General features: G+C 34.5%; 1 protein-coding gene and 1 long non-coding RNA gene across 2 annotated transcripts; both read right to left on the bottom strand.

Moving 5' to 3' along the window:
• Positions 1-384: 384 nt before the first annotated feature.
• oprd1b (opioid receptor, delta 1b) lies at positions 385-11,973 on the bottom strand. The gene is made up of 4 exons (XM_051131142.1): positions 11,610-11,973; positions 11,249-11,520; positions 5,413-5,768; positions 385-3,054 (listed from the first exon to the last, which is right to left on the bottom strand). Exons 1-4 carry the CDS (start codon positions 11,760-11,762, stop codon positions 2,525-2,527), a joined length of 1,311 nt encoding a protein of 436 aa, XP_050987099.1. The 5' UTR covers positions 11,763-11,973; the 3' UTR covers positions 385-2,524.
• An 894-nt stretch (positions 11,974-12,867) lies between these two features.
• Positions 12,868-13,704, bottom strand: LOC127178330 (uncharacterized). Its single transcript, XR_007829380.1, has 3 exons — positions 13,666-13,704; positions 13,052-13,159; positions 12,868-12,960 (listed from the first exon to the last, which is right to left on the bottom strand). It is a non-coding gene; the product is annotated as an uncharacterized LOC127178330 (long non-coding RNA).

The following is a 13,704-nucleotide window of genomic DNA, read 5'->3' on the forward strand; positions in this document are numbered from 1 at the left end:
GGTGATGTTGTGAATTTTGTGACTTCAGAGCCCCTTACAGTTAAGTACAATTCAGTGCCGTAAATATACACTGTCCTAATTGACCTTTCGCAAACAGCTTGATTGACAGGCGATCATAACACTGAATTCGCCATTCTGTCTGACAAACAAATCAGATAGCGATAACTTTGGTCGACTTAAACTTGAAACGTGTGTATTGACATGTTTCCACGGTTGAAATAAAATATCTTCTGATGTTCATTCATGTTTTTTCGTGCTTTAAGTAAAGAAGAAAAGACGATTGGTTCAGGTCATTGATCTAATAAGGCAATACACTGATTTGTCACGACAAATTGAAGAGCCACAAATGGTATTTATTGTTTGAATTTATTAAAAAATGCCAACATTTTAAAGCGGAGACCTTGCTTCATACCAGAAGTAACCTGCTCTGTCTTGTCTGTTGGCATGTTGTCAGTTTCCTCTTTGTTTCACACTCTATTTTTCACTGCATTAAAACACCACCCTATTTTTCCCGTAAGAGCGGGCATGGGCATTTGCAAGGCTTCCAGCTTCCAGCTCTTTTTAGCTGTAGAAAACAGCTTGTTTTGCCGCTTGATATTGCAAACTGGTGTGTCTTACATTAAAATAATATGGTAAGACACACCAATTTGCAATATCAAGCAGCAAAACAAGCTCTTTTGTACATCTAGAAATAGCTGGACGTGGATGAGACCGAAAGCCAAACTCATAAAAATTACAAATAGCTGCGCCTTCTGTAACATCTGTAATGTTCAGATGCTGGAAACAAAACATTACTCGGGTATTATAAGCAAACTGGCCAGGTTAAAATTACGTTTTGTTTCTTATGACTAGAAAAAAAAAACAAAAGTCAGCAAAAATACAAAACAAATTGTCTTTATGCAACAGTCAATATACAACAGCCTCTTTTTTAATTTTTATCCTGATTCAAAAGCACAGTATATATGAAATATAGATATGAAATATCCAGTATATTTCATAATAGGGCGTCTATAGGTTGTCTGCTGAAGAGATTATGTAACAGTGCTTGAGTCTCCAACCTTTGCAAGTACCTGCAGAAAATTAGCATAGTAGTTTTTCATTTCTGTCTTTGTAAGGCTTTTGTGTTATATTCTTACCAAACAAAAGTTAAATCTTTACAACTGCATAATGGGCGACAGGCTTATTCATCATTAAATACATATCTTAGATAATAAATCTTGCTCATCATGTGGGGAGTAAAAAAAAAATTGAGATATCTTTCTCCCAACGTCTATTCAATCTACAGAACAGTTTTAATTGTTTTTTAGCTTTCACAATATAAACACTGACAGTTAAGATAATCTGTGATGTCTAATTCCAGTGCATCCATTAAAAATATAATCATGAGAGGAAATATCCAACAGTTGCACATAAGTATACAGGTTCTACAGCAAAGCAATACTCACTTCTAATACTTCTAATACATAAACATCCTTGACTAGAGAAAGTTTGTCTAACAGTTCAAGAAACTAAACTCTCTCTACTTTTACACCAAAGCTGACATTTAGAATCAAACGCTAATATCAGAAAATGATTCATTAAATGTCATTTCAACCCTGGAATTTGAAGAAGGTTAAAAAACAGCCATTCTGTGCTAATGGCAATGAAATGCAAGAATGGTTGCACTAAATACTTCATTACATAGAAATAAGATGAAAATATCTAAAAGCCCCTCTGTGATAGTCTCAGAGCACGTCTACACATACTGTTATGTTCCTAGCATGAACACTGTATACTTCATAGTCAAAGGTCATCAAACATCTTCACTACTAGCAAACATTTACAAGATTACACCTTATTAAGCACCATGACATGAATAATGTGTCAAGTTTATATAACAGTGTGTTTTAACAGAGGAAAGTAACCCTGTCATCCATGCTAATATGAAGATTTTGGTCCAGTCTCTGTATCCGACAGTAGCTTTATCCTCAAGTTTAATGAAATCCTTTTATTGTGGAGTGGGAAAGACCACTGTAGATTTTCATTGTTCTGTGAAATGACAGCTTGTCTCTTTGAATGAAAATCTTACAGCTTGTTTTGTTGTTTTGAGAAACTGAATTTGTGTGTTCAGTGCCTTGTTTAGCTGCTTGTGTTTTAGTTCCCAAAGTTCCCAAGGAAATGCATTCACTTTAATTTAAAAATCTGACTATGGGAATCCATTTGGATGGCTCATATACCACTAATGAATGTAGATTTCCTGACCATTTAAGACCGCATTTTTAATGTCTTTTCCAAAGCATGATTATAATCTTGATGGTCCAAATCATCTAATTTTCTCACTTAGGAAAATTCTGCAGACTAACTTCACTCAGTGAAGTTAAGAAAGGTATAAAAAAATTAGGTTTTGCCTTTAGTATATGGACTTGTCAAGTTGTATTTACCTCAAAGGAGCTTAAAACTCAGTGGTAGAGATCTGGGTGACCTCAGACTGCAGATCTTTCTGTGTCCCTGGTTGTGTGGCAGGAGGTATCTGCTCCAGGTCTAGTCATGTGGGCTGCTTTATGGATTCAGACTTGGCGCACACCGAGATGGGCTCTCTTGTGCCGCTACGGGCTCTGGAAAAGCTGCTCTGCTCCATGCGGGAACGAAAGGGCAAACAGAATTCTCTGAAGCACCTTTTGAAGTTCTCATCCAGAAACGCGTACAGGACCGGGTTGAGGCTGCTGTTCATGTAGCCCAGAGCAATACACAGATGCCAGCAGGCGACCACGAGCAGATTCTTCTGGTTGATCTCCACCACGGTTTTGATGATGATGAAGATATGGATGGGGGTCCAGCAGATGATGAAGGCCGCCACCACCACCAAAACCATGCGGGTGATCCGTCGGAGGTTCCTGTCCTTCTCTTTGGAGCCGGACAGCAAGCGCACACTCTTGAGGCGAAGAATCATCAGGCCGTAACAGATGGTGATGACCAAGACGGGAACCACGAAGGCGAAAATGAAAACACAGATCTTGGTCACAGTATCCCAGTACCAGTCTGGGTCAGGAAATTTTAACATGCAGACTGTTTTGCCTGTGGAGAATATATGCAAGAAAGAAGATAGGAAGATGAATCTAGAGTTTCTTAATTTAATTTACTAATCAGTTCTGAAAGGCATCTATTATGCACCTATGTTTGGACATAAATGTGTTGGCAGTGTGAGAACACAACCACCCTACAATGAAAAAAATCCACCTACTCCTTATTTTTTAATCTTCATTAAACCAAACCAGTCTCATTAGGCATGCGGTTTTGATTCTCAAAGCAGTGTGAAGTCACATTGTTTAGCCCCTGCCCACAGTCGCTGACTGACAGTCCTGCATTGCTATAGTTTCCGCCCTCAGCAAGTTTTCTTTGGTTGTATGCGGTCCTCCATTTTTTCCGCGTGTGTAAAATGGAACTTCAACTTCAAAATCGTCCTACATTGCAGACCCAGTGTTTACAAAGTGAACATGCAAAGAATGTCAAATGCCCTGCACAAAAAAGGTAAAACAGCGATGCAGGATGATTTTTAAGTTGGAGAAAATGAGATGGGAGTTTTTTGACCTACCCTAACTGTATTTACCTGGATTACACAAGAGTATGTATGCACATGGCAGAGCATATGAGGTCAAAAGTATATACATTTTTTTTTTTTTAAAGAAAATTACCATTTGTTTCGCTATATAAGACCCTTATGCCTCAGCTGAGATGGTTTAGAGCCCTTTGAAACTGCATTTAAACTGCATTTTGAAAGTTCAAACATGTGGGCACCATAGAATATGGAGAAATATCCTGAAACATTTCCCTCAAAAAACATAATTTCTTTACGACTGAAGAAAAAAAGACATGAACATCTTGGATGACAGGGGGTGAGTACATTATCTGTAAATTTTTGTTCTGAATGTGAACTACTCCTTTAATGTCAATCAAATAATTCATTTAAAAAAAGAAAACAAAAACAAAACAGTTCACCCAAGACAAGTGACTGTCCTAATGAGTCATTGAATTATTCATTTAACCGATTTGTTCAAAAAGAATGATCCAGGAAATAATTCAATTCAGTGTGATTTTGTTTTTAACTATTTATCTAAAATAGTACTCAATATCAGGGATAGGTTTTGACACAAAATTTCATGATTTTATTCAATTATGCTTCTCAAGCGTGCAATTCGATTTCTGTTAGATTCAAAATCAATTACTTTGGATATATATCAGGTACAGTATATGGCTAATTTTCTCACGGAAAAACATCTCAACTAATGCTCTAAAATATACATGAGAGTCAGTTGGTACTATATAATAGTGAAGGTTAAAGGAGTTTATAGTCACCAAATATGTTTTTTATAAGGTAAATATGACGTTACATGACATTGTTTACAAGCTGTTATACTGACATCTGTCCGCAGTTGAAACACTGATTGAGCCATAACATGAGACAGGATACAGATTTCGGTAAGTTGTACTTTTTCTTTTAACATACCTTCGGATGTTCATTCATGTTTATTTTGTGCTGAAACTGGTATTAAAGCAGAGGAGACAATCAGTTCACGAGCGCTTTGCGCTGCCAATTTTCTTGAACTGAAACGCTATGGTGATCAGTCACTCCACATTAAACAGTGCCAAAATGGTATTTATTGTAATAAAATTAACAGAATTTAAAATCTGAGACTTTGCTTCATATCAAAAGTAACAAATCAAATAGCTTATTGCGATTTATTTGATGGTAGGCACTACTATTACGTTCATTAACTGAAAACAGGCTACACTAATTGATTCTTGAGATTTAAGAATCAATATTATTTAGTAAAAATGAGAATCGAATAAAATCAGTAAATCAATATTTTTTAAACAGCCCTACTCAATATTAACATGTGGTTAACTGAGCTAAAAAAAAGTCGTATTACACTCATGCACAGATATGTGACCATGGACCACAAAACCAGTCATAAGTGTCAATTTTCCAAAACTGAGCTTAATACATCATCTGAAAGCTGAATAAATAAGCTCTCCATTGATATATGGTTTGTTAGGATAGAACAATATTTGGTCGAGATACAACTATTTCAGTATATGGAATCTGAGGGTGCAAAAAAATCAAAATATTGAGAAAATCGCCTTTAAAGTTGTCCAAATTAAGTTCTTTGCAATGCATATTACTAATCAAAAATTAAGTTTTTATAAATTTACAGTAGGAAATTTGCAAAATATCTCCATGGAACATGATCTTTACTTAATTTCCTAATGATTTTTGGCATAAAAGAAAAATCTATAATTTTGACCCATACAATGTATTTTTGGCTATTGCTAAAAATATACCCCAGCGACTTAAGACTGGTTTTGTGGTCCAGGGTCACATATAATTACGTGCAGTGCAATACTTGTGCTTTTTTTCACTAATTTTGCCCTCACCTGTTTCTGTCACTTTAGTAACGGCCATAACCATGACTGGGAAGCCGACAGCAGAGGAGAGAATCCATATGCAGATGTTGATGATCTTTGCTTTGACGGGTGTGCGGAAATCCAGGGCTCTCACCGGATGGCACACGGCAATGTAACGGTCTACACTCATCATCGTCAGTGTGAAAATACTGGTAAACATGTTGTAGTAGTCAATAGCAATGATCAGTTTACACAGCAGCTCTCCGAATGGCCAGGTGCTCATGAGGTATTTGGCACTCTGGAAGGGTAAAGTACTGGTGGCTAATGCATCGGCTAAAGCCAGGTTAAAGATGTAAATGTTGGTAGCTGTCTTCATCTTTGTGTACCTAAAGAAGAAAAAGAGTAAGAGTCAGTCTGAGAGATTCAGCAAGATGAGCGCTTTTTTTAATTTTCCGATGTCGATCCGCTGCACCTGGGCTTACAATGACGATAGGAACATTGATGAATACAGATGCAGATGAATGGGATGCACTGATTGTGCATGATTTGTGGTTCTTCTTTGCCCTTTTCATTATAAATATCAGATATGATTAACATGATGATCAACTCAAAAACTGGTGAAAAAGAACCAAATGTGCTCTTTTAACACCCTGTAAACGACTTGTATTTTAAAAATTAAAATGTTAACCTATGAAAATGATGCCATGAATTGACACATTTATCATTTTTTATATTCTGGTGATCACAATTTTTTTCAGAACTTGGTTTGTTATCCTAGTTGCACTTAATGTTTTCCATTTTTTAGAAAACAAAAATGGATGTCAATGCAGAAATTATGAGAAAGTGTAGTTACAAAATCTACCAGTAGGTGCTAACAACATGCTTTCAATAAATGAAGCCATCTCAAGAGTCTCTGTGATATCATACAATAATCAGCTCATTTTTTTTTTTCAGATTAGTAGTGGGTTGATGAATGATGGGGTATCCTTTGAAATGATGGATTAACCATAGTTAAAGAAAAGCCCAAAGCCAAAGGCATAAATTGTAATCCATTGATTATTGTCTCTTTGAGATTTGTCTGGTGCCCACACACTGTGATCTCTTTTGAGGACTTGACATTTGAAGTCTCACAGAGAAGAAGAGAGAAGACAGCACATCCATTAGTGGCACTACAGTTTATTCCTCTCTTTGTACAATGTGGCTACACGTGTGGCGAGATGAATAAATCCATTATTATAAGTTCCATTAGGTCTTTTGTACCGAGTGCATAAGATGTTTTGTTGTATATCCATGACTCATGTTTGCATCTCTAATTTTACACTAGCCCCACATTCATAGGGAAATACTGGTTTGCTATGTTTTGTCCAGTTGTATTCTTATTTAGCACTGCCATGATTCATGTTTCACGCTAATTCATTGTATTGGGGGACTTAATAATAAAAAATGTTTAGAGGTAGTACCATTTTATTGACCTCTGAATGGTGTGTGGGCATAATTTTCACATGATTGTGTGTTTTGTATACATTTTTGTGTTGTTGATAAAAGGCCTGCTGAACACATATATAGTTGCTAACAGTTTTTTGTCATTTTAAGCAGAAACTTAACTAAATTTTGTTAGGTTTATGCTTAAAACAAGAAAAAAAATTTGAAAATGAGTTCTCACAATCATGTTTCTGTTTCCTTTTTTGGGATGTTTAAATAGTTGAAGTCAAAAGTTTACATACACCTTGCAGAATCTGCAAAATGTTAATTATTTTACCAAAATAAGAGGGATCATACAAAATGCATGTTATTTTTTATTTAGTGCTGACCTGAATAAGATATTTCACATAAAAGACATTTGCATATAGTCCACAAGTTGAATTTATAAAAATGACCCTGTTCAAAAGTTTACATACACTTGATTCTTAATACCGTGTTGTTACCCGAATGAGTCACAGCTTTTTGTTGTGATAGTTGTTTGTGAATCCCTTTTTCGTCCTCAACAGTTAAACTGCCTGCTGTTTCCACAAATTCTTTGGTGTTTCAGCATTTTTTTGTGTATTTGAACCCTTTCCAGCAATGACTGTATGATTTTGAGATCCATCTGATCTCAACTGAGACAACTGAGGGACTCATATGCAACTATTACAGAAGGTTCAAACACTCACTGATGCTTTAGGAGGAAACACAATGCGTTAAAAGCCAGGGGTGTAAACTTTTGAACAGAATGTCGAATACTCTTCAGAAGTTACAGAAGATACTTACATGTTTCCCAGCAGACAAAATAAGTAAGATTTAGCCTAATCTTCAAAAACAAGTTTTTATGAACATATAAGTCCCTCACTTGTTCTCAGTGTGAAAAGATGGATCTCAAAATCATACAGTCATTTTTGAAAAAGGGTTCAGATACACAAAAATGCTGAAAAACCAAAGAATTTGTAAGACCTAAAGGATTTTTTCTAAAGAACAGCAGGCAGTTTATCTGTTCAGGACAAACAAGGGACTCAGGGACTCAAAAAAAAAAAAAACGTATTAAGAATCAAGTGTAATGTAAACTTCTATAAACGGGTCATTTTTATAATTTTAACTATTATTTTCTCTTGTGGACTATGTAAATGTCTTTTATGTGAAATATCTTATTCAGGTCAGTACCAAATAAGAAAATAACATGCATTTTGTATTATCCCTCTTTGATAAAATAAATAACATTTTGCAGATTCTGCTAGGTGTATGCAAACTTTTTACTTCAACTGTGATTTTACTTTAAAAAATGTCTTTTTTGTGCAGTGTGAGAACTTCTGGATTAAATTGAGGGTAGGCTTTGATGTGGTTGCAATCTAAAATGCATCTATATCGAGTTATCTGTCTGCAATTTAAACTTTAGGAGGAATTATTAATGAGTTCTTTTCAGAGCAGACTTTCTATTGTACATTTTCTGCCTTCCAGGCTGTGGTGGCTGATATGCTTTAATACTCTCTTCTGATACATTTTTTTATGTTTCCAAATGGGAAAAGGCTTCTGTGAAAGACAGGCAATCCAGACGTCGCGAATATGATTAGTCCATTCAGACTGTTCCTCTTTGCACTCCTAAGGATATGTGCTGTGAATAGATTAGAAAGATGTGATCTAGCTGAATTGTAATAGTTCTGATCTGATCTGAATTTAAGGCAAGGTCTTTTTGGTTTTGGGTTTCTGCTCCCTCCTATTCTCTTTTGCCTGAACAGGCAAAATGCACAGGTTTCTAAAGCTGTAAACTATGTATGTACACTTCCATAGTTTATTTTAAAGCTATACAACCTAAAATAAACACAGCACTTTGCTTTTTTACGAATAATTATCTATAAGCTTACTAACATCATTTTCATGGGATTGATTATACTCGCACTGTGTGCTATTTGTGCTTAAAGTTATTTTCATTTTTTCAAGTGTTTTAATGCTCATTTCAAATTTGGAGCACCAAATACAGAATGCTTTATAAGTTTTGGTTTAGTTTGTGGAGGAACTTTTGACCATCTTTAGGGTTCTTGCAGGAACTTACGGGTTGTGTTTAAAATAGTTTCTTAAAGAAGGTTTCTGAGAATCCCCAAATGGTGCTTCAAGTATCTTTACATTTTTTACAGTGTTAACAATAATTAGAAATTGAGTTTTGGTTTTTATCACATAACATATTTGATATTAATTACTTCATGTGAATAATGTTTTACCCTAATGAAGACTTTTGTGCCAAATATGTTTTCTTTTTATAAGAAAACCTTTTGGCTTTGTGGATTTGTGTATAGAAACAATATATGAATATCTCTTCTCTCTCTCTCTCTATAGGCTATATATACTCTTAAAAATAAAGCGCCTTACAATGCCAAAGAAGAACCTTTTTTGTCTAAATGGTTCCATAAAGAACCTTTAACATCTCAAGGACCTCCTGTTTCACAAATGGTTATTTGTGGCGAATGAAGGTTCTTCAGATTATAAAAAAGGTAAGAAAGAGATAGTTCTTTAAAGAACCTTTGACTGAATGGTTCTTTGTGGAACCAAAAATGGTTCTTCTATGGCATCGCTGTGAAGAACCTTTTAAAGCACCTTTATTTTTAAGAGTGTATATATACAGTGCTCATTTGCATGAGAAAAATTGCATTTTAGGTAATGTAATCTGATTGCTTTTGGATTACTTTTGACCTAACCCGTTTACAGAGCTGGGTAGATTACTTACAAATTGTAATCCGTTACTGCTTCCAAATTACATGACAAAAATTTTAGTTAGTAACGTAATCCATTACAAGGTTTTCCAAACTGGTGTTTATAAAGGAACTGCAGAGGGTTTATGAGTTTAATGAAAAACTACCCTTGTAAAAAAGTTATATATTTAAAATGTATTTTATACTAAGTATAGTTCAAATCTATTTACATATTTACTGACATATTGTTTGACACTTAGTGATATAAAAATAAATTTTTTAATATTAAGCCTAAAATGTGTTTTAATGTCAATACTGATGAGAACTGTATGATCTTTGAACAATATCGGTCTTTAAATGCAAGATATTTAAAGTTTACCTAAAGTATATTTCCAATAGTTCCACTTTAGCATAATCAGATATACTTAATTATATCTTTAGATGGATTTCAGCACTACTTCTTTAAAATTAAAGTGCATTAAGTACAAAATAAGTATACCAGTTTAGTACACTGTTTTATGTCCACAAAACTTCAAGACTTTCTAAATGTATGTAAGCAGTAGCTATTCTAGAAAAAAAATGTTAAAGAGGAAAAAGAGAAATTAGGGAGAATCAGTAAATTATGGATAGTGCTATTAAATAAAATGTAATTATGTAATTTATTACGAGTATTGTCAAATTTAATTTAATTTAATTACAAGTACTTAATTTTTTAAATCTAATTACGTAATCCACATTACATGTAATCAGTTACTACCCAGCTCTCCTTGTTTATCACATTAATTTTAAGATAATATTGTTCCATATTGATATAAAATACAAAGAGAAAGAAAATGTATCCCATTCTTTGTTATCAACAACACAAAGTGCAATAAATATTACAATTAGGGTTTGTAAGGAACTGCAGGCGGCTTGTAAACTGATGAAAAGCCAATAATTAAACTGTAAAAGTATTTTATTTGTTTACACTGTGAGGCCTCTCAACTGTCTGTGTAATTATATAGCCACCTAACAGTGTCTGGTCTGTGTGCAATTCAACAGGTGATAAAAAGCAATATAGAGAGGATCAATAAATGATTAATTATTTACTGCCACTTTTAAAATATGATTAAAATGCACAATCAATAAAAACAGTAACTGTGGTTTGATTATGAGTATTTTAAAAAGTAATATAAACTATTTACAAGTAATCTGATTACATATAATGAGTTACTACCCAGCACTGTAAGGTGCAGAAAAAGGACATGAGATCTGATGACACCAGCTGCTTTCACAAGTGAGCTTTGAATTGTGCATGCTGTGAAAATTGTTCTTCCTCCAAAAACTACCCCTGAGCTAAACTGGCATCTGTGGGATATAATTTCTGGTTCTGTTTTCTGTTTCACCGGTGCTGAGTGGAAGGTTCTCACAGCCACCCTCAGATGAGTAGGTTATACATCACAAAATCCTCCTCAGCCCTGTTTTTCATCTTCCACCACTTGCTTAGATTCCAAACAAAACTCCATTTCCATCACAGTTTTGAATATATCAAAGAGACATATTTGCATGTCTTTCTCTTCAGACTTTATGCACTTAAACCAGCAAAGTTAGGGCAAAGTGGGTCATATCTGCGCTTACTAATGTCAAAATGTGGTAAATTAAATAATTAATGATCATCCCGCTTCCAGAGACTTCTAAAGTACGCATTCGCTAAATAAACTATTTTTTCTTACCTGACCACACCGTACATAACGAGAATATTTCCAAACAGTCCCACCACACAGATGACAGAGTACAGCGCGGTGATGCACACAGCGATAGCGACCGCCGTGCTGCCTTTCACCGCCTTCGGCTCGTTGCCTCCGCTCCAGTTGGACAGAAGTCCCGCTGGTTCCTCCATAAAACTCGAGTTTTGCTGAATTAAAGGATAGTGCTCGGTAAAATCACTGACAGTCACTGTTGGAGGCTCCATTATGCGCTTCCCCGGTATAGTGCCAAACGCCTTCTAATTAAGTAAAACGGAAAGATTATAAACGTAGGCTATATATTTAATCTTAAAGACCGAGAATGATATAGAACAGCAGATGTGAGTACATCAGCTCCACTGGTCACTTTACGCAGCTCCCTGCTTTTCTTTTCTCCTCTCCTCTCCTCGGGAGCGCACTCGACTTCCAACTGCGTGTGCTGCTGTGCATGCGCTCCCACTTTCTCTCGAAGTACAATGAAGACTAGTCTAGTGGAACACATGGCAACTACTGCGCCAGCACTCAAAAGTGTCACTGTAAATGTGTACTAGCCATACTATTTTGCTATTGTACACTACCAGTCAAAAGTTTTTGAACAGTAAGTTTTTTAATGTTTTTAAACAAGTCTCTTCTGCCCACCAAACCTGCATTTATTTGATCCAAAATACAACAAAACCGCTTTCTATTTGAATATATAAAATGTAATTTATTCCTGTGATCAAATCATTACTCCAGTCTTGTCACATGAAGCTTCAGAAACCATTCTAATATGACGATTTGCTAGAAACATTTTATATTATTATTATTATTATTGTCAATATTTAAAACAGTTGAGTAGTAAATTTTTTTCAGGATTCTTCAGTGAAAAGAAAGATTCAAAGATCAGCATTTATCTGAAATAAAAAGCTTTTGTAACATTATACACTACAACATTAAAAAAGTCTGAAGTCAGTATATATATGTATATATATATATATATATATATATATATTTTTTTTTTTTTTTTTTAAAGAAGGATGCTTGAAATTGATCAAAAGTGATTATAAAGACATTTATAATGACATTTATAATGTTAAGATAAATGCTGTTCTTCTGAACTCTCTATATATCAAAGAAACCTGAAAACATTCTACTCAGTTGTTTTCAACATAATAATAATGTTTTTAACAGCAAATCAGAATATTATGATTTCTGAAGGATCATGTGACTGGAATAATGTTGATAAAATCCAGCTTTGAAATCACATGAATAAATTACATTTTAAAATATGTTCATATAGAAAACAGTTATTTTAAATAGTAAAAATATTTCAGAATTGTACTGTTTTTGCTGTTTTTGATCAAATAAATGCAGGCGAGCAGAAGAGACTTATTTAAAAAACATTAACATATCTTACTGTTCAAAAATTTTGACTGGTAGTGTAGGTGCATTTGTTATATTTTCTTTTTCATGTCTACATAGTACAGGTAAAACACAGTTTACCTGAAAAAAAAAAAAATAAATAAATCCTGTGGAAATCTATGCAACATGAAGCCTAAAAAAATATCAATCTGTCTATCTATCTATCTATCTATCTATCTATCTATCTATCTATCTATCTATCTATCTATCTATCTATCTATCTATCTATCTATCTATCTATCTATCCTAAATTAGTTTTCTCAATCCAGAATTGCACTGCTGTAGGTCTCATCACCAGCCTGAAAGAGAAAATGACCAAAACACGCATAAATCAGTGATGTTGCAAATTGCCATCATTATAATAATTAATGTATGTGACCCATGCTTAACCTTTGATGTTTTTGCATCTGAGGGTTTATAAGTTTTGACCTTGCTGCTTTAAGGTGGCAGATTTGTGAAGATAGTGATTTTGTCCAGCACTGCTCTTGGCTTAATTTCCTGAAAAACAGGACACCATCTGGAGGCTTTGTATTTAAGTCATAGTAGCAAGCTGTTACTGCATGTTGTTTTGATTTCTTTCAAGACATTATTGAGTTCATTCAACTTATAGTTGGCCGGCATTCTTCTATATATTCTATGCTTATTCAATACATTGTCTACATCAGTCACATTCCTCATACTGACTTGATAAAGCACTAATGATTATCAGGTGCTCAGAGGCATAATATCTATAAGTTAATTCCCCACTGAGATGCCACTTAGGAGAAGAACACTAGCACACAGTTTGATAATGAAATCCTGTTCAAGTGATTACATGATCAGTTCAATCTTTGCTATTCCATGGCTTCTAATCGCACGGGTTGTGCGGAAATGAAATTACATAACAGAGGAGAATCAGACTCAAGCACTTGACAGTATCCTTCCGGATGGCTCTAATGGCTCTCTGCTGTTGCAACATTGTACATTTTATCCAAACTTCATTATAGGATAAATATTAAAGTTACCTTTTAAGCATTGTACACACTCAGGATACAAGATTATTT

The sequence above is a fragment of the Labeo rohita genome, chromosome 16, assembly GCF_022985175.1.
Source record: "Labeo rohita strain BAU-BD-2019 chromosome 16, IGBB_LRoh.1.0, whole genome shotgun sequence".
Lineage (NCBI taxonomy): Eukaryota > Metazoa > Chordata > Actinopteri > Cypriniformes > Cyprinidae > Labeo > Labeo rohita.